General features: G+C 38.4%; 1 protein-coding gene across 1 annotated transcript in view; it reads left to right on the forward strand.

Moving 5' to 3' along the window:
* LOC124163049 (leucine-rich repeat-containing G-protein coupled receptor 5) overlaps window positions 1–26,031 on the forward strand; it is a 287,787-nt gene that overhangs the window by 179,108 nt on the left and 82,648 nt on the right. The window contains exons 7-9 of the mRNA XM_046539833.1: window positions 19,525–19,596; window positions 21,153–21,221; window positions 25,183–25,326. Coding sequence (XP_046395789.1) covers window positions 19,525–19,596; window positions 21,153–21,221; window positions 25,183–25,326 — 285 coding nt within the window. The remainder of the gene's footprint in view (window positions 1–19,524; window positions 19,597–21,152; window positions 21,222–25,182; window positions 25,327–26,031) is intronic.

A 26,031-nucleotide genomic window follows, 5' to 3' on the forward strand; every position in this document is an offset into this window, starting at 1 on the left:
TCTTTTGACTCCCGAACGTTGGTTCATTTCACCTCTCGCGTGTCTGTTTTGTTCTTTTCATCGGAATCATTGCCCTATGAAGGAATTTAACGTGCCATAAAGTCGAGGAATCGGCAATCAATCAATTCATTCCAAGGCCTTATTTTCTCATGTTTATATTTGTTATCCGCTATCCTCCATCCATTTTCTACGAAGAAAAAAAATTTCACACCCGCGCGCGCAAGCCATTACACCGCAAATGACTTAAAGAGCAAGTGTTTTTCATTTAATGCCACTAATGAACTATCCACAGGTAAGCAGTATGTCTTGGTAGCCTAAACACTTAGTAACGTTTATGCATAGAGGACTGAAGTCGTTGAGAATTGTAATAACCTAGATGATCTGAATAATGGGTCTGAAGTACTTTAGACCCGTATCGTTCGCCCCGATTGATTCATTTATTGATTTACAATCTGAGAAGTCTGTAAGATGAGGGAAGTTAATTCAAGGGAAAAAGGAGAGAATTTTTGCCTGCAGATGAGTCACTACTTTTGAAAGCTGATTCGTGAACTAAATGGCTTCTATCAATGCGAATTAACTGAGCAGAATCAATGTCGGATGCAATATTCTAATTGAGTGTAAATATAATGCGTTGATATTTGTCGTGGCCATCCCCGATGAGGAACCAAGGAAGGAATGTAACCTTATGATAAAATAAGATAGGCAAAAACTTGAAATTACAGAGCAATTCAAGTATTTGCAAGCGCCAAATTATTTTTCAGGCCTAATTTTTGATCGGTCCCACAACTTTTTTTCATTGCGCCAGATGGATTTGATAAAAATCGATTTTTCCGATCCGCCCTCCTGCACATTAGAGGAAAACGGATATAGCAGAAAAAAAACATCAGAAAGAGTAAAGCGTTAGTAAAGGTTCAGTAACAGTAAAGAGGTGATGAGAGGATTGATAATCAAGAGTTAAAAAAAAAGACTCGTGAAGAGTTTGATCTGGAGTGTAGCGCTCTTCGGTGCGGAAACATGGATACTTAGGTAGGAAGACGAGAGAAGATTGGATGGTCTGAGGTGTGGGTCTGGAGAAGAATGAAGAAACTGAAGAGGGAATCCCATTAAGGGAGAGGAGATTACTTCTTAAATACTCAATCCAAACCTACTTTAATCCGATGAATGTTTTAATACTTATTCCCAATAGGGTAGTTTCCTTCATCAAAAAAACGAAAGGCATTGATTGCGATTCGTTTCCCACCATTAGTGTATTCATAATATACAAATTATTTGGTTTTAGAAATACCGGTGTAGACGAATGGCGATGGTCTATTTTATCCGCATTTGAAAACGGCTAGATTGGCGCCCGTGCGATTCCCCTCCACGTGACGTCACAGGGACCTAGTTTCCATACGAGTAGATAGGAGTTTTACATCGACTGAGATTACCAATGCATGCATGAGGCACAGAGCTCAGGGAAACATGTCTTAATAATCACCTATTTAAACAGCCCAAGGTCGGAAAGTTTTCTTCGTAGGATAGGGTATTAATAATTCTTATTTAAGCCAAGCGCTACCTGCTAGCTGGGTACTCTGCTACCTACTATCAGCCTGTATCGCAGCGGGGCACATATCCTCGCCCCAAGGGCACCTCATATGGTGACAGCAGGAACCAGAATGAAGTCACACGGACTTTTCCCAGCATTCCTACTTAGCCGTCGCGTTTTCGCGCGCTTGAAAATTTTCACTTTTCATTTAATCGCGAAAAATGGATATCGTCATTTAAAAATCTGAAAGCGTGAAATACGTACTCCAGGAATAATAATCTTTCAATTTAGGCAATTAAAAAATAATAGGAAACCACCCTATTGATCCACTTAAAAAGGAAGGATTTGGTGTTTAACCGGAGTATGTTGCTGATGAAGCCTTCACTGGTTCTCTTCAACATAAGCGAGGGGACAGAGTTAGGCGTCGAAAAATCGGTGATCGCCATTTCACTAATCCGTTTTAGAACCCGTAAGGACTTCTTCAACCACTTCAAAATGACTGAAGAAATGCTGAGACAGTGGGGAAGTGACTGCTGCTGTATCGCATCGATTGTCATTATTTTTTCGAGCAATATCGTCCCCTCTCGTCCCGTTCCCCCACCCTGTTACTCCTTCGCGGGTCGCTTGATTTATGTGCACGCTTCCCACCAGGGGGCCACCGTATCGACCAGCCACCCTAAAAACCACCGCCACCATTCCAGCACCCCCGTCTCCGAAATTCCTCCCTTGCTTCTTCGCCCCCCCAAAAAATCCCCCTTCCCGCACTCACCTCTACGCCCCCGGCATAATTCATCACCGTCTCGGGACATCCTGGAGACGGTGGACTCTCCTTCCGAGAAATGTTTTTTTTCCTATTCACCCCCTCCCCCTGCCACTGCCCCGCGAGGTTGGGGGCGGGGGTTGGTGACAGATGAGGTGGCGGCGGTTGAAGAGGCGGATTTGGGCGGGGATTCCGGGAGAATTGAGGGGTTGAGGTATCAACCGAATTAGGAGGAGGGGACGGAGAGGGAACGGGGGCGGCTTTGCCCGCACGAATTGTCCTTCTCCGCTGTCCTCGCAAACTGGGATTCTTGGTCCCCTAACACTCGTCCTCTAACGATCTCAGACAAGTGTAACAAAACGAGCATAAGTCGCATTGGTTACAACCGACTGGAATGCGACTCTTCGACCATATCCGTCAACAGATTTATCATATCGATAGATCGTACCCCAATGCAAGTCCTACTAAGATGTTTTGTGCGATTTAAAACAAATTACTAATTTCCATCGTTTGATAACTACTGCTTGTTAAATATAGCCCTGTATCTTTTTATATATATTGCCAAAATTTATCAGTATTTGCTAAATAATTAAATGGAATAGTAAATTTGTTCTGATGATTGGCTTTAGCGAAAAATTCCGAAGACAGGGATCCCAATGGCACTAATAATTTGTCGGAAAAGGTAACAGTGTTGAAACCGACTCGGGAGAGAAAGGAAAATTCCAGGAAAAATAGACCTATGAGAATTTTCCGGCCTCTAATATCGACGAATGAGAAGACGCCTGACTCCGGAAAATGTGTATTAAGGCCGTTTTACACGGTGAATTCAATTCGAATGATCTTGCGAATGATCATCATTCACCGTGCAAAACGGAAATTTCCTGTATTCGAATTATCATTCGAATGAAATTTCAAGCATGTTCTAATTTGCTTGATTGATTTCCGTGAATGATATGAGCGCAAGCCGTCCATCATGCCGCTGGCTTGGAATTTTAAGATCATATATATAAACTTTGGAAGCATAGTAACCCATATGATAGCGCAAATAATTAATATATACTTTGAGAGAACGCAAATTCACAAAAATCAATGCTTTTAAGTCGGTAATTCGAAAAAAAACATTCCGAGTTTTTTAAAGAACAAACGTCGTTTTTCTTCTAGATTGTGTCGATATTTTGTTTAGTTTACATTTGTTAAACAATGTCTCATGATTTGAACGCTAAAGTTTGGGGTGAGAGTCCCAATTAATGACAAATTCTCTGTTTCATCGGTGAACACATTCCAACGAAAACGATCCGTTATATCATATTGGCCCATCTAGGAAGACACAATGTTGCCTGTGAGTCAAGGGGAAAACCCCATAAACTAGCCCATGAATCGATCGATTCCACCTCTCTGCACTTCCTGGACCCAAAGAAGCAAGCTGCAATGCCGGCGAAACGGTTGACTGCAAAGATGAACACACGAGGTACTTATCCCGTAAGCTGACCCTCATCACACCGCGAAAGCCTACACGAGGACGATAACTTTAACTTCAAACAAGTTTTACGAGAAGAAAAAAGACAATATGGCTGATCTGGTGAAAGTGATGCGTCTTCTTAATTCCCTCAGCGGGGAGGCAGTTTAAAGAGCCGTATACTGCGTACAATTTTTACTGGAAGCCCGATTCCTGGACGAATGCTGCGTGGCGGGAACTTTTTTCCCTGTGCATCGCGACTGCCCAAACGACGCGTCGCAAAATTCGAGGTTGCAAGTTGGTGCAAGGTTTTACTTTAGATCCACAATGCAGAAACTTCATAGAACGACGCGGTATCAGTCACTTGGCGAAAGTCCGGGGTAATATCTACTTTTTCTCTACGTCTATGTAAAAAAAAAGACTGAACACAGGCTCCGCCATTTTGTTATAATATCGATGGTTATTAATGAAACAAAATCTTTAAAAACCCTTCAAATGAAAGTAAAATAAGTGTCAATTAAGATGGTATAACAGTTCAGTTCAGGTCAGTGTCGATAAAACTATTCATGAAACCACCGCACGAGGATAGAGTTGGCAATATTCAGAAAAAATCGAGGGTGGTCGTTTTTCGCTAAATTTGTTCAACTTTGACCTCACGTATATTGTTAACGTGAAAACACAAGAAATAGATATTCTTGAATCTAGAATCTGGAAAGTAATGCACAATTTATTTGAGAATATGTATGCGAAGTTTCAACTTCCTTGCTAAAAAAAATCGATTTTGAGGTTTTGGCCAGCTTTTTTCGATTTTAGTCCATGTTTGGAATGCCCCACTTATAGGTTCGGCCGATGCCGACGCCAAGAAAATTGGTTCAACCCTTTCACCAGCCAGAGCGATGCATGACTGACTCAAAGCATGCCATTTTTTAGGATTTCCCTTAGAACTGTTTCCATATCACTGGAATTTGCATAATTTAATCTTTAAAAAAATTGGGAGTACTTAGTGTCCCGTAATTGATTATTTTTCATTTTTTGCGAATTTTCTAACCGCCATTGATATTTTTACAGCTTTCTGCGAATAAATATTGCTCAGGGATGAAAGCAATTTCTGCCAAAGCATATAGTTCTCCAATGCTGTCTGTCCAAAATTCCTTTGCCTCGAATATTTCAAAGCAAAGACCATATTACTTACACTTATACATTACTGTAAAATTCTATTATATTTTACTTATTTTTATCAATCAATTATTAATATTTAATTAACAATTATTAATAAATTTCTTATATAGCACTGTATACTTCTAGACTTCCGTATAATTCTAAATAAATTTAATGATCACTGGGTAATTGCTATGTAGGATTGCTATGAAAAAACGATTGCAATGTCAGAACGTACCAGTACTTCCCATTTCGATTTCATTCGACTCTTCAAATAATTTTCAAAGTTAAGAAAATTAATATCATCTAAAATTGATAAAAATACTCTAACATCGTGCCCTAGTGTTTTTTTATGCAATGCAGTCAACTTTGCAATTTGTATTGTAAACCGATATCCTCTGACGATTATCTTTAGAATTTCCAAGTATTTTTCGACTGTATATTTTTATCGCGAATGTTTTTAGCTTTCCTCATGTGGAAATGAAATATAAATTTAGTTATTTTTGCGAATGAATTTCATTGGGTACAATGCATGCTGCCGAGGATGAAATTTCTCATCATCTACAATGGTGTGTGTATTTTCTGGTATTCAATCAAAACTTCACCCTACGCACTGAATCTCATTTTTTTTCTAAGGGAAAATCTCTTGCTTCCGGACAAGGCTTGCGGAAATCATTTTTCATTTGTCTTTCCTTTGTTTGTCTGTTTAGTCACTCGGGCTATCATTTGGGTTCCCAGGAAATATTCACCAACTTTAAATTTATACAAGGAGTGTACTTGATGGCGTTATGTTTTGGGGTAATTAATCATAACCCACTTCATGGAAAATGCTGTTTCTCAAACTATGGAGATGACTTTAATGAAGGCATCATTTTATAAGTGGGGCGTACTCTCCTCTCATTCTTGGACGCCTTATCGTATGTACTTGCCATTACTTGTAGCGTCATTAACTGCAATTAATCGGGCTACTTTCCTCCCTTTCGTCGTTATTTTTTCATTCGAACCTTACTTTTGTGGTGCCTTTTATTACCGCCCTCTACTGTCTCGTTCCATCACTTTATTCTTGAGAGGCATTTCTGTACATTTTCACAAATATATTTATCGTTTCTTGGTATTTTTCAGAAAGCTATTCTTTGGATAGTTAGGGCTAATTAGTTTCTTTTTCAAATTACAAAATAAATATTAACACGGTGCTAATTTTTTTATGGCTGTCAGAGGGTTTAGGTTTTCATTGTTTCACCAGTTCCTGTCTTTTTTAAGCGTCCTTTCCACTTTGACTGTCTTCTGATTAATTAGCCCCTTGCATTAATTATTTTCCGGGAGTATTTTGTGCCTTGTGCGCAGGATCTCGGTTGATAACTCAAAAATTAATGATATTTGTTTTCGGTATACCTAAAAAACCGTTTGTTTTTATTCGTCTTCCCTCTTCTTCAGCCTTCTAGGCTGAGGTATCCCTTTCTTTCCATTCTATTTCCTGATCGTGTATTCGTGCGCCTAAATTCGTTCGGCATTCCGTCTGTCCGTGTCATATTTTACTCTCTCTGTTTTAACTTCATTAATTATTCTACTACTTTATTTTCCTTGATATGGAGTATGTATCCCCGGTTCTCCTATTATTTTCAGCCTTATCCGTCCACTACCTCACCCACTCTATAATCGCAATGTATGCTCTTTACTTTATATTGTGGTAAGGGAAAAAATTAGCATTTGGATAATTTATGATTACAGCATGAAGTACGCTATTACAAGTTCGCAGTAAGAACCTAAAGAGATAAGTGTAAATAGCGTCGAACAAAATTCATACACCTCTTATCGATGATATTATTTTTAGATTTAGAATATTATTAATGTAGAAAACCTGAGTACATTATTATTGCAGATTGCATGAGTGCAATACATGAGCATTGTCTCCTTATCCAGTGTCGTTCTAGCAGAAAGAAATAAAAACTATCGGACTCTGCCGAACTTGTGTTCTCAGAGTTGAAATTTATATTAGCTCTGAGTTCTGAGAAAGAGATACGGAAAGAACTTCAAGACTTTTGCTTCATCCATCAAAAACAACATTAATGAACTTCTAAAGCTCTCGCGACGCAGTTATTTCACCCCGCGATCGCTTTGATGTTTCCAGCGTCGTTTTGAATGATGAAGTAGTATTCCTGAGAACTCGCGGTCAAAATCATTTGTGAAGAGTTTCTGGCAAACTTTTCGCCGCAAATATACTCATAGCAGACTATATACTCCGATGGCATTTTAATGAGGTAGAATGACTTTTCATTTTTCTATTGCTAACTAGTATTTTTATTTGCATAGTAGCATCTTCTTGTCTTTTGCACTCTCCTAGTTTCTGGCCTGACCGCGTGTCATTGCTCTGAGTGATTGTGTTGGGCGCGCGAGCGCGTTTCTGATTAAGGTTAGAATGGGTGCTGCATACCTGGTATGGAATCACCCTATGCCATACACCTTGGCGGTGGCTTGCATGGTACCTCGTACGTGTAAAATAACAGCTCAAATATAATTTCCTCCTTGTGGTATTCGCCTATTTTTTTAACTAATGCTAGCCCGGCTGTTCACCATCATGATGCTTAAGATGTCAGTGGCGCAGCGAGGTAGGGTTTTGGGTGTTAAACCCCCCCCCCCCCCCCAAGACCTCAGAGAAACGCTTAAGTTTAATCCATTTTACTTAATTGGATTGATATTACTAATAGAATAGTGTAAGGATTAATAAAATATCCCTCAGAAAGCCGTAAAACTCACCATTTTGAACCATCTATCTTAAAATTCAGCAATTTATTTATTTCGCAACTACCGCTTACCCTGGTGTGTATTCCACACTCCCAAACACCCCGGTATTAGTTGCACCCCCCCAGCCTTAATTCCTGGCTGCGCCCCTGTAAGATGTAATTAGCTAGATGCGCCAGTTAGATGAATTCTTCTCAGGTTTCGAATCGGGCTACCTATTTATGTTTATTGAAATATGTAATGAAGTGAGGTGAATTCATCTCGGGTCACCAACAGGACTATTTATGTGATGTGCAAGATGTGATATAGTGAGATGAATTATTCTCGGGTTTCAGCCATCGCCGAGTAAAGCCTAACATAAGAACCACGTATCATTTTTGGCAAGACAGAATTGATCAGCAGAGTAGATGTATATTTGGACAGATTGACAAAAGAAGTCGTTGAGAACCAAATGGAGGAAAAGATATGGTGCTGGATATGCACTCAGAAAATCTTGGATGCCAATATAGTAGTTTCCTTTATCAAAGAAAACGAAATGCATTTATTGCGATTCCTTACCGACCATTAGTGCATTCATAATATACAAATTATTTGGTTTTAGAAACCCAAGTTTAGACGAATGGCAATGGTCAACTTTAACATCATTTGAAAAAGGCCAGATTGGCGCCCATGCTATGCCACTCCACGTGACGCCACAAGGACCTAGTTTCTATACGAGTAGATAGGAGTTTTACATCGTCTGAGGTTACCACAGGCACAGAGCTCAGGGAAACGTCTCTTAATAATCACCTATTAAAATTGCCTATGGTCGGAAAGTTTCCTTCGTTTGATAATGTATTAATAATTCTTATTTAAGCCAAGGGTACCTGCCTGCTAGTAGGGTACTCTGCTACCTGCTAGCAGCCTGCGTCGTATCAGCGCTCAAAGCCTCGCCCCAAGGTAACCTCACACGGCGACAGCGGAAACCAGAACGACGTCACACGGGGTTTTCCCAGCATTCATACTTAGCCGTCGCGTTTTCGCGCGCTTGAAATTTTTCACTTTTCATTTAATCGCGAAAAATAGATATCGTCATTTAAAAAATCTAAAAGCGTGAAATACGTTATCCAGGAGTAATAATCTTTCGATTTAGGCCATAAAAAAATAATAGGAAGCCACCCTATTAATTGGAAAATTAGGGAAGCAAGAAGGGAGAGGGACACCAGGCTATCAGGAGCCACCTGAATCGGAACTGATGGTTCGGAATCATATGTAAAGGCGAGAAAATACAACACTGTATCAACGCCCTGAAAATGATGGTGGAGTTAGACATTGAAACGCCGGCAGCAGAAAAACCTAACCTGGCTGGTAGCCAGAGAAGAATTTATCTCATTAGTTCGACTAGAAAGAATTAACATTTAACCAGTGACGTGAAATATTTGTTTAGCTCCCAGCGACGTGCGATCTGGGAAACCACAATAAATCAAATATTCATAAAATGTTGTGACGTCATTTTTTTGCTTAGGTTAATGTTTATTTATCTGCTAAACTATTCTGAACTCTACATTTTATGCGTTACCAATACGCATCAATTTTTCGGTAAAAAAAGTTATTTTAAAACAGGATCCAAAAACTGGCGTCAAAAATACTTGAGTTATTACTATCGTTTTTTATTACTCAGACCGCTAATCGAATTAATTTGCAAATTCGAAGAATTAAATAATATAAAAGTTTCATTTTAAGAGTGTTATATCTTTATTATACGAAAATATGAAGCTAACGATTATTATAGATATAAAAAAATCATTTTGAAAATATTCATAATTTCAAAAACGCAGCGGTCTCTCAGACCGCACGTCACTGGTTAAGAGTTAAATCCTACTTTATGTAGTTTCGTCTCCATAGATTACAAATGATCTAAACTACGAGATGGTTTGGATAGCAACCAGAAGTCTCCAATGTAAATATTGCCTTTTTCTTTTAATAATTGAGTTTGCTCCCTTTTGTTTGTCCTTCTTATCTTTATATTTAGCGTGATTGAGTTCTTGCTGACATCATTGAAATGTAATCGCCAATGTATTGAAAAAAAAATAGAATTTGGAATTTTTAAAAGAACTCGTTGAAATTCACCCAGTGCCCATCATGAGAAGTCTTGGAAATAATTGCGTTTGATTGGAATACTTTTTTACTCTATTCATATCTTAAAAATGCGAATTGAAAGTACATTCATTGGGTTGGAATTTCATTACTGTATTCTCTGTGAGATTTTGGGCAATTTAGGAGACCTCATACCTTTATCACGGTGCCAAACCATTACCATTTTATTCACCGTGAGACTAAGATAGTACTGTTTGCCAAAAAGCACCTGCCTTTCTGGAAGAATTTCCGAGAATCCCTTCGTTTTTTCCGCGTCTTCTTCGTCATGTGGGCCAAATTCGGAATCCGCGATTTTTTTTATTGCACTGCGTTCAGTGACTTCCGGCGCGATGATAACTTTTTTGTATTTCCCTTCGAGATCGTTCGTTCCCTTAATTCTATATGTTGAATCGTCGCCGAGTTTTGGCGGCTTTTGCGCTCTTCCGAAAATAAAACGCGATAATCGGAAAAGTGTAGACTCGACTAAAGGCGCCTCGACCTACTTCCTTATTTCCGAAAACGTTGATGCTGCGAGAGGGTGAGTCGGTGTCTTGAATTTCGTAACCGCGAAGCAGGCCTTTTCTCTTGAACCTGTGGAAGAAAATAACGACGTCTACTCATGCTTGAAGTATTTTATCCGTCGTCATTATTTGCTGTCGGTAAAACTCTAATTAAAGCAGGTGTAACTTATGTAGCCGATGTATGGGCGTTATCAAGTTTGGGTGAAGAAACCTTTAAGGACATAATTCACAGTGTCCGGCGATATCTGGTGGAAATGTTTTATATCCATGAGAATAAAATAAAATGGTTAACTTCCACACAATTTTATTTACAAAGTACCGACCCGATTTTGACACGTAGTGTCATTATCAAGGTGCCAATTTGGCTTTCCAAGTTCTATATATACCGTCCAGCAAGAGAAAGGTGGGGTGGAAAGGATAGCAAGGGACGGGGGAGACAGTTAAACTAAAAAGATGCGTAATAAGGAAGATCTTTGAAGGAGGAGGGGGGAGACTAGGTATTACGTAAATCAGTGAATCGGTGAGGTAGGAAGAGAAGTCATAGGAACCAGGAAAGGACCGGGTGTTGGCGAAGGTCAGAAATTAAAAACATCTAAGAGCGGGCAGGAATGTTCAGGGTTAAAAGAGGCGATTGGGTAGAATACACTTCATCGTTACAAAGATTATGCGGGCTATTAACAATTTCCAATTTCTCGTAAAAGTCCAGCTTTTGCCCTTTCTCTATGTAATGAAAAATATCAAAATCAAAGTTACTAAACCTTTAACCTTTTACGAATTTTAACGAACCTTTAAGCAGTTTGAAAGAATGATCAACGACGTCAACTCATGGTTGAAGTAATTTATCCGTCGTCATTATTTTCTGTAGTTAAAACTCTTATTAGAGCATTTGTAACTTATGCAGCTGAGGGAAGGGCGTTATCAAGTTTGGATGAAGAAACCCTTGGGCAATTTGAAGTAAAGATCAAAAGAAGATTTTACGTCCCAAATGAAGAAGGAGAGAGATGGATAATTATAATGAACATGGCGATAAGTGAAATATTAGATGAGAAGGACATAGTTAGAGTTGCCATGTCACCTCGGCTAGCATAATTGGGTCTTGTAGAAAGGATTGAAAAGGGAGGAATACACAAGATAATGCAGGGTCCGCCAATGAAACCGGGCGATTGTTGGTGGTGTTGAAACGGAGTTGGTAAATAGTGAGTGTAATAAAGAGTGGCACTCCTTGAATGATTTAATGAACCTGAAATATTTTGACGTCACCAACTCATGAAAAAGGGGCGGCAACTTTCATGTATTTCGAACATGAGAGAGAATGGCGGAATGAGACAGATGGCTCTATCATCGCATCTTTCTCTTCCAATGACCGAATCAATTTTACAGAATTGAGATTTGTGGTCTGAATGTACGACCTCATTGAATTGGTGATTTCCAAAATAACCCGATTCTACTTTGGTGGAATTGGTGGAACGAACAATTTTTTCGTAAATATTTTGGCTACTGTTACGGTTCCATTGATTTTTTTACATTAATTAAAAATCATGGTCCAGCTCATTCTCTTATGGCGAAAAGTTGAATTGATAGCATTATAGATTTGCGGATTAGATTTCTTTGTTTCAAAACTTTGCCATATTTACCAACGCTATTATGAAATTTACGGCTCCCTTTTTCACTGTTCTTTTATCATCCCAGGTTTCAAAAGCGATGCAAGGAGATCGATGACATATAGAGCTATAGCATATATAGCATATAGAGATATGGGTCCCGACATTCAGTTTGTTGGCTGAAGTCCTATCTTTTAAATTTGAAATGGGGTATTTTTTGCATAGTTAATTTTTAATATATACAACGCTTGATAACTTACTCGTCGGCCAATCCCGATATTGCTCATGAAATGGAAGGAATGTTGTTAATTATTGAATAAAATAAAATAACTTTGTTTTATTCCACACTTTATTTTAATAGCAAGACCCGGTTTTCAGCATCTAATGCTATCATCACTGTAACCCGGGTGGTGCTATTTAAAATAAAATGTGGAATGAAACAAAGTTATTTTATTCTATAATGAAGAAATTCCACAAAATAACGCCTGAGACCGTGTCTTATATTAAAAGATGCTGTTAAGGAGGAAAATGTAAAAGAATGCCAACTATACGAGAAATAGTAATGGCATGAATATTGCCAAGTTAACACCTTCAGCGATTAGAGAAAATGACTGAGGCATACTGGTAACTATAGAGAACTGTGGTTCTGGGTCCAAATAATATGCAGAAGATTTTATTCTATGGAGGAGAGAGGGGTGAGATAATATGAAGTTTATCCGAAGTTTCCGAGAGGAAAGCACATGCGACCATTAATTCCGGCGAGTACCTGCATGCATCCAACACTTCCCAGTCTCCCCAATTTTGTGCTAGGATAGCAATGGGGGGAAAGAAGTTTGTAATTAGTGCTGTTGTTTTGCTCCCCGTAACCTACGCAGTTAGTCACCTAATAACGCAGGCAGCGGAAAATTAAAAATTCCCGACTGAAATTAAAAATTTAATAAAAACTATGCGTAAAATATTTCGAATACACGTTAGATCTATTTAACTATTTCTAAATTTTATCAATTTACTTTTAGCCTTGTCCCGAGAGGGTAGATTTTTCTCTTGTAATGATGTTCAGTGTGCATGATAAGATTATCACCTTCTTACCTGTAGTGGATATAATTCAATTGCTTCATTTACTATTTTTGCTATATATATAAAAAGCAAACGCACTGACAAGAGAAGATTGGAGGCATTCGAGATGTGGGTATGGAGAAGAATGGAGAGGGTGAAATGGACGGAGAGGAAATAGAACGACGAAGTGCTGGACATGGTGGGTGAGGAGAGGCAGCTTTTAGATGAGATACGGAGGAGGCAGAAGGTTTGAATGGAGTTAGTGCTTAGCGGTGAGGGGATGTTGAAAATGGGGTTAGAGGGTAGAATGTTAGGGAAACGAGGGAGGGGAAGGAAAAGAATAGGATTTTTAGATAGATTGAAAGGGAGTAGGCCTTACAGTGAATTAAAGAAGGCAGTACTGGAAGGAAAGGGAGGCTCCCAGACCACTTCTTGAATACTCCATGCAAACCTACCTTATTCGGTAGAATACTGTAATAATAATAATATAAAAAGCTGTAATTCCTAATAAGCAGGTAGAGAATAGAAACGGTAATAGATCATTTGTCAAATTTATTTTATGACAAATTTGTTTGAAATACGTTGATTTTTGTCAACCTATTTTATATTTTCGAATATGGGTGAGCCTAAAATTCTTCTGGTCCTGGCTTAGGAAAATCAAATCACAGGCTATGCCTTCTAGATTCCAGGGACAAAATGGAGCAAGAACAGAATCATCAGATTATGATAATATGATACTCTCCAGTTAATAAGGCTTACTTACTTACTCTGAAAGTGTGTGGATTGCAACACATTAAATATCGATGAAGTTAAATACGAGGGGTCTGTTCTTTCACTTCTTCGTGTAAGGAAACTACGTGCTCAAAGTTTCTCGTTATGTGAATTAGGACTGAAATCTGGTTTTTAGGGGGAATTAAACAAGGTATGTGATATCTGCATCTACATAATACCTTGCGAGCCACCTTTAGGGTGCTTGGCAGGGGGTGATCAATCACCAGCATGCAGCATGCAATTGGACTCCCACATGCACACCACACGGTCCAAAAAACGTCACGCATACTTACAAATTACACTACCATATGCCGTTAGAAATAATGATAAAATTAAGAAACATGCATTAAGTTTCTCATAGGTAAGTAGGCTACACTACAAGTCATGCAATCTATTTATGAGTTATATCGCTGCCGTTATATTCGTGGAAAAAAAGACATTCTGAGCCTGCCTGTTGTACAATCTATCTCTCTTATTTTATTTATATGATCTGATCTTCCGTAGTATGTTGGCGTCCGTAAGATATGGTTAACTTCGTTAGAAAAGACACTGCTCTTGAATTTTTCTAGAAGGTTTAGTCTATTTTTCAATCTACGGTCTGACAGAGATTCCCATCCGAGTTTATCTAAGAGGTCATTGAGATATTGAGAAGTTATTCCCTTATCGCAATCGATAATAGGTTGTGAGAGGATCATTGCGGTCCAAGTCTTCCACGTCCTATCTTAAGAAAGCCACAAGAACGTCAATGATTAGCACTGACTTGTGGACCCGGGCTAGGCGGAGCTATGGCAAGAAGGACCGCATCGTTAGCCGCGAGTTAACCAATTAATCCCGGAACGCGAGGAGGGGAAGGAGCCCAATTCAATTGCTTCAGAGAAGACGAATAGGGTACTCAGGACACTTAATCGCTAATTCGGACCCCACCCCCCCCCCAACTGCGTCACATCCAAGAGTTGTAATTTTGGAGGAATTTTTCTAGTTGAGAATAACCAACGTTATTCTCTTGGAATGAAGTTCTTTAATATAGTTAAATGCAAAATTTATTATATATTTTGGCCAACTTTTCGGTATATTTTTAGGGTTTCATCAGGGTTTTTTGCAATAAATATGATTTGTTTATTTATTAACATCACCTACACCCCAAGGCACCATTCAATGTTAAGCATTGAGGTCAAGAGAAAGCAATGAAACTCAATTTATCTAATCAAGCAAGTTAGAATAACGGGATTGTGATTTCCTCACTATGGTGGTGCATGATAATAATAATTTGTCTTTATTATACAAGCGAATTTAGGACAGAGTTGTCCTCTCTTACAATTAACTTGTCAGACACTCACAAACATCCATGCCCTGGATGGTAGTCAAGCCACCCAGGCGGGATTCGAACCCGCGACCTCTAGGTTGGCAGTCGGGGACTTTACCCCGGCGCCACCGAGGCCGGCAATGATGAGGAAATAATAAAGTTGTTCAGTATTTAAACCAATTATATAAAATATTGTATTAAGTTATTAAATTATTCTTAGTTTTCACGTCTGTTTAGTGCCATCGATTTATCAATTTTATATTTGATAATATAACTGTACTACACCGAATAAAATTTAAAAAACCATGAGAGTTTCTTACTAATGATGATTGTGAAAAATGGAAACCCATTTCGTGAGTTTTATTTCACTTTTATTGCGTATTATTTTTTTATTCAAAGATTTTATATTTCACTTTTCTAATTTGACATTGAAAGGGGATTACACACTATTTCACTAAAACCCAAGAAGCCACAAGAGAATATTCTTGTTGTTATCGTCAAATAAGATTCTTTTTGTATGTGTAATGCAAATTATTAGTAAAGTATCAGGCAGGGATAAATTCCAAAAGAACTTTTGGGAATTTCTCTTGAATTTGATGAAATTGTGCTTTTGTTTGGAAACTCTCGGTGAAAGTTCTCCGCTTCGGCTAATTTCCTTCAGATGTTTCAAAAACACTGTTAAAGAAACAAATTTGTCTAAAATATTGCCGCTTATCCTTCACTGGCATTAATGTCATGATATATCCGCTGATAAGAGAAGCCGTTTCTGAAGACAATACTATTTACGTAAGCGGCTATTTCATGGCTATATTATCTAGAGTTTGTCTGTAATTAAACTGTAGATTTTTTATCAGCGTGCTTGCACGATAAGCTTCTAATCCCTTGCATAGCCTATTGAGTTTATTTTAAACATTAGAGGCACGTTTTTCCGGGAGCAATAAATATTTTTAATGGTCTAATCCTGTTTCATTTCAACTGCCATCTATTAGCAATAAGGTGATTTTAGTGATTTTATATTATTATACTGTACAAGTTACAAGTTGGCTATTTGCCAGGTGGTAGCAGTTTACACAAAATTAAAATAAAACAAAAATATGTTAAATGAAAATATATCACCAAAATGAAGCTATTTGGTGAATATTTAAAATGTTATGATATTAATATGCAATATAATATATATATATATAATAAATATGGATTACTGGATGTAATATATCCCTGGCAATCATACTGCAACATTTACATGGCCTGCACGACGTTTATATTTTCTTTTATTATCGTCAATAAAGTAATCTTGTGATTACGGTTGGTTTGCGTGGAATATTTACGAAGTACTGTGGCATTATCCCTTCACTTCATAGACTTGCATCTTCAATTTACAATTGGGCCGACTCTCTTTCATTATATCTAAAAATCCTATTCTCTTCCTTCACCTCCCACGTTTACCTCACATTCCACCGTCAAACACTGTTATCAAATCCCCTCCCCGATCAGTACCCGCTCCATCCAAACCTTTTGTCCCCTCCGTATCTCATCTAGAAGCTGCTTCTCCCCATCCACCATGTCCAGTACTTCGTCGTTCCTCCTCCTCCTCGTCTACATCACCTTCTTCATTCTTCTCCACACCCACATTCAGTCTTTTCTTGTCCTCCTTCCTAAGTCCTCATGTTTCCGCACCTTAAAGCACTTTCCCTCAGATCAGACTATTTGCTAGCCTTTTTCTAACCGATGCAAGACGATCCTCTCGTAAGCTCTTTCCTGTTTATGAGCGCCTCCTTTTCTAACGCAATTCTCTACCTGATGTCCGTATTTCTGCATACGTTTTTCTCTTTCGTGCTTCCCAAATAGTTGAATAACTCCGAAAGCTTTTGCCCTCCTACTTTTATCGTGAGTCTCACATTCCTTTCCCAGCTTCTCGTTTAATACTCAAGCTACCCCTCGCTGGCTTTCCTCCCCACCACTACACATTACCCCCTACGTATCACCCTAATAGTGGTCACCAGCCTTCCACCTCACCTCGCATAGTCGCAAGATATCTGTTCTCCCTTTCCCGATTGCCATTTTGATATTTTCAAGCTTGCCCATCCTCATCATTATCCTCGCATTCCATGTTAGTACATTCATTTTTGCCTTCTTCTTTTCCATCTTCCTGATCTTCTTTCCTTCTTTCTTGGATGCTACTTCCGATGATAAGTCTCTGTAAGGATTTAGTATCTTGACGACCTCTTGGACCTTGCCGACATCGCTGCCTTAAACGACACCCGCCCTTCGCGGACGGATCCCGTTCGATGAGTTTCCGAGGCACTTTTGGTTGTAGTTTGTTGTGTAATTTGGTTTTGCACCTGAGAGTATGGAGCTTTCAGGGAAAGATATAGTGGGTAGGATGTCCTACTTCCATTCCGACTGTTTTTTACGTTACACCATCACGTGGACTACCTCTCGTCTGGCTCCTACCCTTCCACCTATCGGGCATGGGGGCCCTACCAGGAGTAATTAAAAATTAATTCCGCCAGTGCAGCTCTCGGGGTCATAGAAACGCGACATCCTTTCCATCGCGGTAATTTAGTAGCCCAAGGGAAAGGTTTCACTAATTAAGAACTTAATTGAATTTAATTAATAAAGATTTATTCGTCATATTCATCTGCAGTAGCACACGCATGGAAGAAGTATAAGTAGAGTATCCGCCCTGGCTCCGCAGTTTACGAAAGTTTCAGGCCAAGCTTATGTGAAAATATTTTTCGACTGGGTGTATATGCTACTTTGCTTGAGTTCTCAAATAGATTCAATATTTCCTAAAGTTATGTGGAAATAACTTTATCATTTTATGATCAGGTACTCCTCTCTAGCCCTTTATAATTTTAGACCTAAGGATTTTATCCTTGCAGAGATATGTGGTGCCCAGTTTGTAGATGCTTACTCATTTCCCTGCGGTCACGACTACAAGGCTTTTACCTGCATCTTAGACCTCCAGGTTTACTGCCGCTCACAGAATCCACTTCCTTGGCTGGCTTCCTCATTCTTAGTCTTTGAGAAGTTTTGATTAAAGTCGCTCAGGCGCCTCCAAGTGGAGAGATTCATAATTAAGTTCTGGGCATTTGGTTTTAAGGAGTTAAAGGGAAGGTAACGCGTGGCCCCCACCCCACGTGGACTCCGTTGCCTAACTTCATTTAGTTCGCCGTAATGATTGATGATGCCGTATTCGCAAGGATCATTTTCGATATAATCAACTAAACTGTTTCCTCGAAAATCAAATTCCGAATGTGACACTGCGATGATATTAACAAGTAGAATTTGGACCGTCCTGTTACTTCACTAACTTTTTTCAATAATTCAAGGAAAGCAATATTTGGTAATGATTTTCCGACCCAAATCAAATCAATTGAAATATTTTTTCGGCTCGAAAACTCGGCCTATATTGATTTTAGACGGCTCGAACGTCTCTATTCTCTCATTTTTACTTTAATATGCAGCAAATATGAACTTATTGAAATATTATTTGCTGCCATCATTGACCTTTACCATTTATCAATCAGCGTTTTAATGGCATTCTGAAAATTCAAAGAGAGGATGTAAAATGCTTCTTCCGAAAAAGAAAAGAACTAATTATTCTCCTATCTATTATAGTAGTATTTCTTTATTTAATTATTCTGATGATTACATGAGACTTATTTACAACATGTAAAAATGTATGACTATTATTATTAATATAAGGTGTAGGAGAAATTTCTGGAACACTATATAAGAGATAAGGATAATAAATTTGATAATAATAATGACGTAAAAACCTTTCTTTAGATAATTTGACCGAATGAGAGATGAATTATACTATAATTCACCATATTCAGGTTATATTTAACCGAATTATAATGGAAAATACTTCACTAACACATTGCACATACCAACTTACTTTTTTCTTTGCATACGATACACTTCAGGCTGAAATAATTTTTTCGATCAGGAGACGTTTAAGTTTGTATAAAATTATCTCAAAAAAATTTTCCCTTCTTTTTAGAGAATTCACTGAAGTACTTCGTTACATTTGCGTTTGGTTCCAAAATGATTTTATTTAAAGTACCTATACCATAATAAAAAAGGACATTTTTAGAAGCCGTACTGACACGTATTACGGCTTCCCTGCATTTTCTAAAATAATTATAAATAATGTGTGATTCTTGGAGATTTATAACCTTTGTACCCGTATGGTTATATTTTTATTTTAACCACGTGAAACGCAAATACGTCCGCTCTTTCGGAATGGATCACGTATCCGAACTGCGCCAGAAAATAATCGGGGAAGCTACGGTGTTAACTTGATAACTCTATTCTGCGAAATTCACTCACCCAGCTCTATGTTGCAAGATGGATGAAAAAAAAAATATTTTTAAAAATTAGGGTTTGAATGTTTTTGAGTAGCGTGTCAAATGGATTCATAATTCTGAGCCTTGCTAAGCAATTTTGTTGTACCCTAATGAAATCTGTTCGGAATTTCGTGACGATGTATTTTATCCTTTTTTCACAGGTTGCTGAAGAGAAATCAAATACAGTCCATTGACGATGACGCCTTTTCCGGCCTGGATTCCCTCAGGGTATTGTGAGTAACATTTTGGTACATCTATCATTATTATAAGGCCTGTGGTAAACATGCCCCGCTTTTAGTTTTTTAACGAAATGAGCATATAAAGGAGAGATTTGTATTTTTTAAGATATTTCTATTGGATTTTTTTATCATCATTACCTGAAAATGGAGTGGTTTATTCGATTTATGTTCATTGAAGCAGCAAAAAAATAACACAATTCCATTCACCAAAGTTTAGGGACAAGCGACTTTTTTGTACTTCTTCAGAGCGAAGAAACCATCTCTTCAATTTTTTGCCATCAACGGAATATACTACTTCATGATATATCCATTTATAGCAAAATGTGAATCGAAGCAACTGCTCCTATAGCCCTAAAAACATGCATAAAATCTATTCATCCTAATTTCTGCCAATTGAGCTTATGAAATTTTGGACTGCATGACTTCAATTGTTCCCTAGCCTTGATAAGATAATTTAATTTATCTCAATTTTTCGCGAGTGAATTTTTTTGTCCTTAAAAGTATTTCACTTTTTTATTTTTTGGTTCAGAATCCAATTTTCTCCATTAACTAACGCTTAAACGAAAACCTTTCCATTTTTCTCACCAATTTCCTGTGTTATTGAAGAATTAATAAATTGATCGCCTTCTTGTCATTGGTTTCGGAATAAGGGATTTTTTCTATTTAAATTACGATTTTTCACTTCATACAAAATTTTCTCAAAATTACAGTTTTTTATCCCTTTGCAAAGCAAACTGGGATTGAAATGGGGGAACAGTTGCCGCAGATATTGTCAAAATTCTATACCTAGGGAGAAATTCCTTCTAAGTGATCACTTCTTGCATTCTTCTGAACAGTACCTGACCTTACCATGTACAGAATTCCTTATGTGTGTATGCATAATACCACCATTCCGGATTTTTTGGCTAAAAATGGATTTTTTCATAGTATTATTATGAAAATGGCCCAAGTTTCCAATTTTTTTTAGATATATACTCACTACATCAAAATTATTAGTCAGTAGTCTGACGTAAGTTAATTGAAATTTTCTGTAAGCATGTGTTAAAAGAAAGTTAGTAGCAATTCATAGATTTAACCCTATCTTAATCATTGTCATTTATTATTACCTGTTAATTTGAACTTAGAACTCGATTTTAAATAAGTAGTTTGCTAATAATTTTAGCCATTTTCTTTATTTTTATAATCTCCCACCTCATCTGTTTTTCTACTGCTTAACCTCATTTCTATGTATTTTAATGCAATTTCCTGTCCATTTAATGACCTTTGCTGGCCAATTGTGAACACTTTGCTGATCGCGGATTACAATTAGGCTCAATTAGAAATGGCGCAGAATTGCATATAATTTTTACACACTTTTGTAATCTTTTGATGCAGTAGTGTTAGGCAGATTTGTTCAATTATCTCAAGTGTATTAGTGCTCAAATACATTAGTGCTCACGTATATTAGTGCACAAGTATATTAGTGCGAGTTTTTTTGTCGAATAAATCACTTATAAATTTTAATGCAAACTTGATTTGGGAGTTTTAATTATATTACGTACTTTTTTCAGGGAGCTGGATGACAACTTGTTGACGCAAGTCCCGCTGGCCATAGCAAAGCTCTCAACTCTCCAAGAATTGTAAGTACAACAAAAAATACTCGTCGTTCCTCATTAAAATTTTAAACCCAGCCGTTTTTGAGTTTCATTGAAATTTACTGTAAAATATGGCTTGCTGCAGTGAACGCTGGTCTAAACACACATTTTTTTGTAAAAGCTATACGTCAGAACTCTTATGGTTAATTCAATTTATTTTTAGGTGATAACAGTTCATTTTAGCTCACAGTTGCTGAAACTTGAATCAGCTTCAACTTATAAACTATGGTGCTTTTTAATTAATACTATGTCATTCTTTTAACCACAAACATCTTAAAACTTCCACATAAGTTATCTATATAGAATAATTTATGTAAAAGCGTTATACTCTGACCAATATATCCACTGATAAAAAGAATAATACGCCATTCATGTGTATCAAAATGAGGTATATGGAGCATGGTTCGGCCAAGTTTGAAATCCCCCTACCCATATCATGTCAAAACATGGTATATTACCGCTTAATTAAACAAATTTATGTACGATAGATTATTTTAAAAATATATCCATTAAAAAATCGAATTTATGTCCAAAATATGGTTGATTAAAAATCATTCTTTGCCGACGTTTCGAAATTCAATGTATTCCATCTTCAGGGCTTAGAAACATCAGACTAAAAAACATAAGGCCTATTTTGGGTAATCTTGTGACATCATCATAATTTTATTTAAGTTTTATTAAAATATTTATTCCACTAATAAAAATTGTTGGTAGATTTATCCAAATATGAATTGGTAGCAATAATAATGTCCCCATATAATAAATTCTAAGCCCTGAAAATGGGCTTTATCAAATTCCGAGAGATTGTCAAAGAGTACGGGAAAGCACTTAGTACGGGAGTGATTTAGTCCCAAGGACGTGAAACCTGTAGAACTGCACGTTAGGCTTAGATTTCTTGAGCATTTGAGAATAGATATATTTCAAAGCTACACGGAGAAGTGTAGGTGGGGCAAAATTTGGAGAAGGTGAAGTGGGCGGTAAGGAGGAGGGACGAAGGAGTTCTGGACGGTGGGTGAGGAGAGACAGATTATGATGAGATAAGGAGAAGACAGACGATATGGAAGGAGGGAGTACTGAGCGGGGAGGGGATGCATTTGCTTTGCGCTGATACGACGTCGGCTGCTAGCAGGTAGCAGAGTACCCTGCTAGCAGGTATCGATCGGTTTAAATAAGGATTATTAATACCTTATCAAACGAAGGAAACTTTCCAACCAAAGGCAGTTTTAATAGGTGATTATTAAGAGACGTTTCCCTGAACTCTGTGCCGCATGCATGCATTGGTAATCTCAGACGATGTAAAACTCCTATCTACTCGCATAGAAACTAGGTCTCTGTGACGTCGCGTGGAGTGGCATCGCATAGGCGCCAATTTGGCCTTTTTCAAATGAGGTTAAAATTGACCATTGCCATTCGTCTAAACTGGGATTTCTATAACAAAATAATTCGTATGTTATGGATACACTAATTGTGGGTAAGGAATCGCAATAAATGCATTTCGTTTTCTTTGATGAAGGAAACTACCTATTGCATCTTTGAAGCCTAAGAGCTCAATTCCCCCGTTTTCCCGTGTGAGGGTTATTCCCCGAGAGCCTTCATCTCGTTAAATTTGATCGGAGCGACGAGCGAGAGATTTGCCGAAGGAGAAGGACCCTCCGACGAGGAAGGCGCGGTGCGGTGCGGCTGAGACCCATCCCGTTGCGGCCAGCGATGCGGCCAATGCGGGCGCTCTCCCAAAAGTTCCCCATCGTGCCCGTGGAGGCGGCGAAGCATCCTCCAATAAAAGCACCCCCAGCGCCCGCCCTGGAAGCCCTTCCCGCCTCGGTTGCGACTTTCCGCTCGGCGGCTACGTCTAAGCCAACGAATTACCCTGACCCTTTTTTCCAACGAAGCATACATGAATTATTAAAAAAAAAGGAGAGGAAATTAGGTCGAGGACATAATTTTCTCCCTGCATATTTCACGCCGTCCCTCTGAAGCATTAAGTCCTTGTTATAGAAGGTATTCAAACAGTCATCATGGATTTCGTTAGTTATATACGGATTTTAAAGATAGCATGATTTTTAATGTTTTTAGAACTCTCAATTTGAATGGTAAATGACAAAAATTACATCCCACATTATAATCGTAAATATGAGCTCGGTATACATCTAATAGCATTATGTCATTGTTATGGACGGTATTCAAACAGTTGTCATGGTTTTCGGTAGTTATATACGGATTTTCGGTTCTTTTTGAGTAACTCTCAATTTGATTGGTAAATGACAAAACTTACATACGACATTTGATGTGTGTATATGAACATGAGGTGATTCAAATAGCATAGAATCCTGGTCAAATAACGTCCTCAGCCTGCTGGCATGGAAATATTTAACGTAATTGGGATTTGGGCGATAGTCATTTTTTCGTTCAATACATAATTCTTCGTTTGAATGGTAAATCGAGAGGGGAGCTTAAAGACATGGGAGGGAGTTTAAAGACATGGCTATGGTGAAGAGTCTGATCTGGAGTGTTGCTACATATGGTGCGGGAGCGTGGACACTTAGGAAGGCGGACGAGAGAAGACTGGAGGAGTTTGAGATGTGGGCATGGAGAAGAATGGTGAAGGTGAAGTGGACGAGATAGAGGAGGAACGACGAAGTGCTGGGCATGGTGGGTGAGAGAGTAAGCCTCCAAATTAGATACGGAGGGTACAGTAGGTATAGATGGAGCAAGCACTGTTCGGGGAGGGGATGTTAAAAACTGTTTTAGAGTGTACAATGATGGGTAAACGAGATAAAGGAAGAAAGAGAATAGGATTTTCAGTCGGAATGAAAGGGAGTTGGCCTTATTGAGAATTTTAGATGGAAGTCCATCTTTTTATTCCATACATGAATAGTCCATTCTCCTTGCGATTTTCACACATAATACCTGTATAGTAATGCCTATACGCGTACCGCCTTCTCATCTCCCGGTCACTGTTGGTGAGGAGATTGTCCCCTGCCGGGAATCCGTCGTCAAAGGCTCAAATCCGTTTCTCCTTTCGCATCACCAGGGGGCAGAAGAATCTGCGTTCCTCCAAGTTCCCCCCCTATTCCCCCGCCACCATCTTCTCTCGAGCCGAAGACTCTTTGATGTCAGAGATCCGTCAGGAATCAGGAATGGGAAGGCTTATTGTGAATTGAAGGCGGAAGTCCATGAAGGGGCGGTCCCAGGAATTGGTGATGGCATGATAGGTATTGCGATATGGTATGTTGGTATGATGGCACTGACAGGTAGGTATACTGTAGATAGACAGATGGACAGAAAGTAAGTTAGGTAATGGGTTGAGAGAGAAAGTATAGGAATCGATGGAGGAAAGAAGGGAGCAACAACTTGAGGTAATACCGAGGGGCGTGGTAAAGAGAAATTCGGAAATTGAAGGTTGCGGAACTGACGAGGAAGAGGACAAAGACTCACTCATACCGTGATTCAACCCGGAGGCAGGTTTGGATGGGTAAGGTCAATTCATGGAAAGAGGCAGTTCCTTTCCGTGGGACACCTCGCACCACGTGGAATTTTGTATACAGGCGTCCAAATGCTTCCCCCGGAATTCGAACCAGGAACCCTTCGATCAGTAGCCATGCACCGTATCCACTTTTAATGCTACCAGACTTTCCTATGGAAGAAATAGGGAAGACTTAGGAACTGGTTTAAAGTTACGATGTAAACATGAGTTAACAATGTAATTTAACGTGAAATTAAAAACTCTTACTGTTTCTTAACTATATTTCTATAAATTTTGGTAAGAGTTCAATCTAACGACCGGTTATTTTGTAGGTAGTGTTTTCGCTCTACGATAAGACTAATGGTTGCAAAGCCAATTTTTTTATAAAATTCTCTACTTTTGAATTAAAGCATTTGCATCGAGTTAAGCCGAACGTGATTCATTTTTCTTCACTAACTTTTTTTTCTCATCGTTTCCTCACAGGTCCGTGTCTGGCAACCGCATCACCTTCCTGGAGGCGGGCCTCCTGCAGCGCGCAGCCTCCCTCACGATCCTGGAGATTCGGGGCAATCCTCTGCTCAAGATCCACCCGGACGCCTTCGCCTTCCTGCCAAAACTCCGAAAACTGTGAGCGTCAGAGCAGAAAGCCCTAATTGCCCTCTTTAGAATTATTGCAATGAATATCGGATGGAGGCTGAAAAAAAGCGTTGCATAAATACAAATATTTTACTTATTTCTTTAGTTAATATACTAAACATGTTATAATCAAGGTAAGATGATAGGTAGTCCCTTTCAACTGGTAGGTACTATCCAAAAAATAAATGTACATTACTATATAATTCCAAGATATTTTATTGAAAGTGGTGGATATAATATGGAACAATTATAATTAGAAGTTTATTTTAAAGCACTGCAGGAACAAGTGACTGTGTACGCAATCACGCGCACGGGTGCAAAGTTAAATATACCAAAGGTTCACCATAAAAAAACATTGGAAGTTCGCCGCAGTTGAAGAAGTAGTTGAAGTTCGCCGGGTTCGTATCCCGGCTAAGTCAAATATATTTTCATGGCGAACTTCATCCTTTGGTGTATTTAACTTTGCACCCGTGCGCGTGACTGCGTACAAAGTCACTTGTTCCTGCAGTGCTTTAAAAATAAACTAATAATTATAATTGTTCCATACTATATCCACCACTTTCAATAAAATATCCTCTAGTGTATATAAGTTTATTTTTACTTCATACAACAATTAAAATGTAGGTACAAATTGAAACTAACTGTACCCAAAATATTCAATCAATTACCAAAGACTTTTCACGACTAAGGTATATT

This window comes from Ischnura elegans, chromosome 7 (genome assembly GCF_921293095.1).
Source record: "Ischnura elegans chromosome 7, ioIscEleg1.1, whole genome shotgun sequence".
Classification (NCBI taxonomy): domain Eukaryota; kingdom Metazoa; phylum Arthropoda; class Insecta; order Odonata; family Coenagrionidae; genus Ischnura; species Ischnura elegans.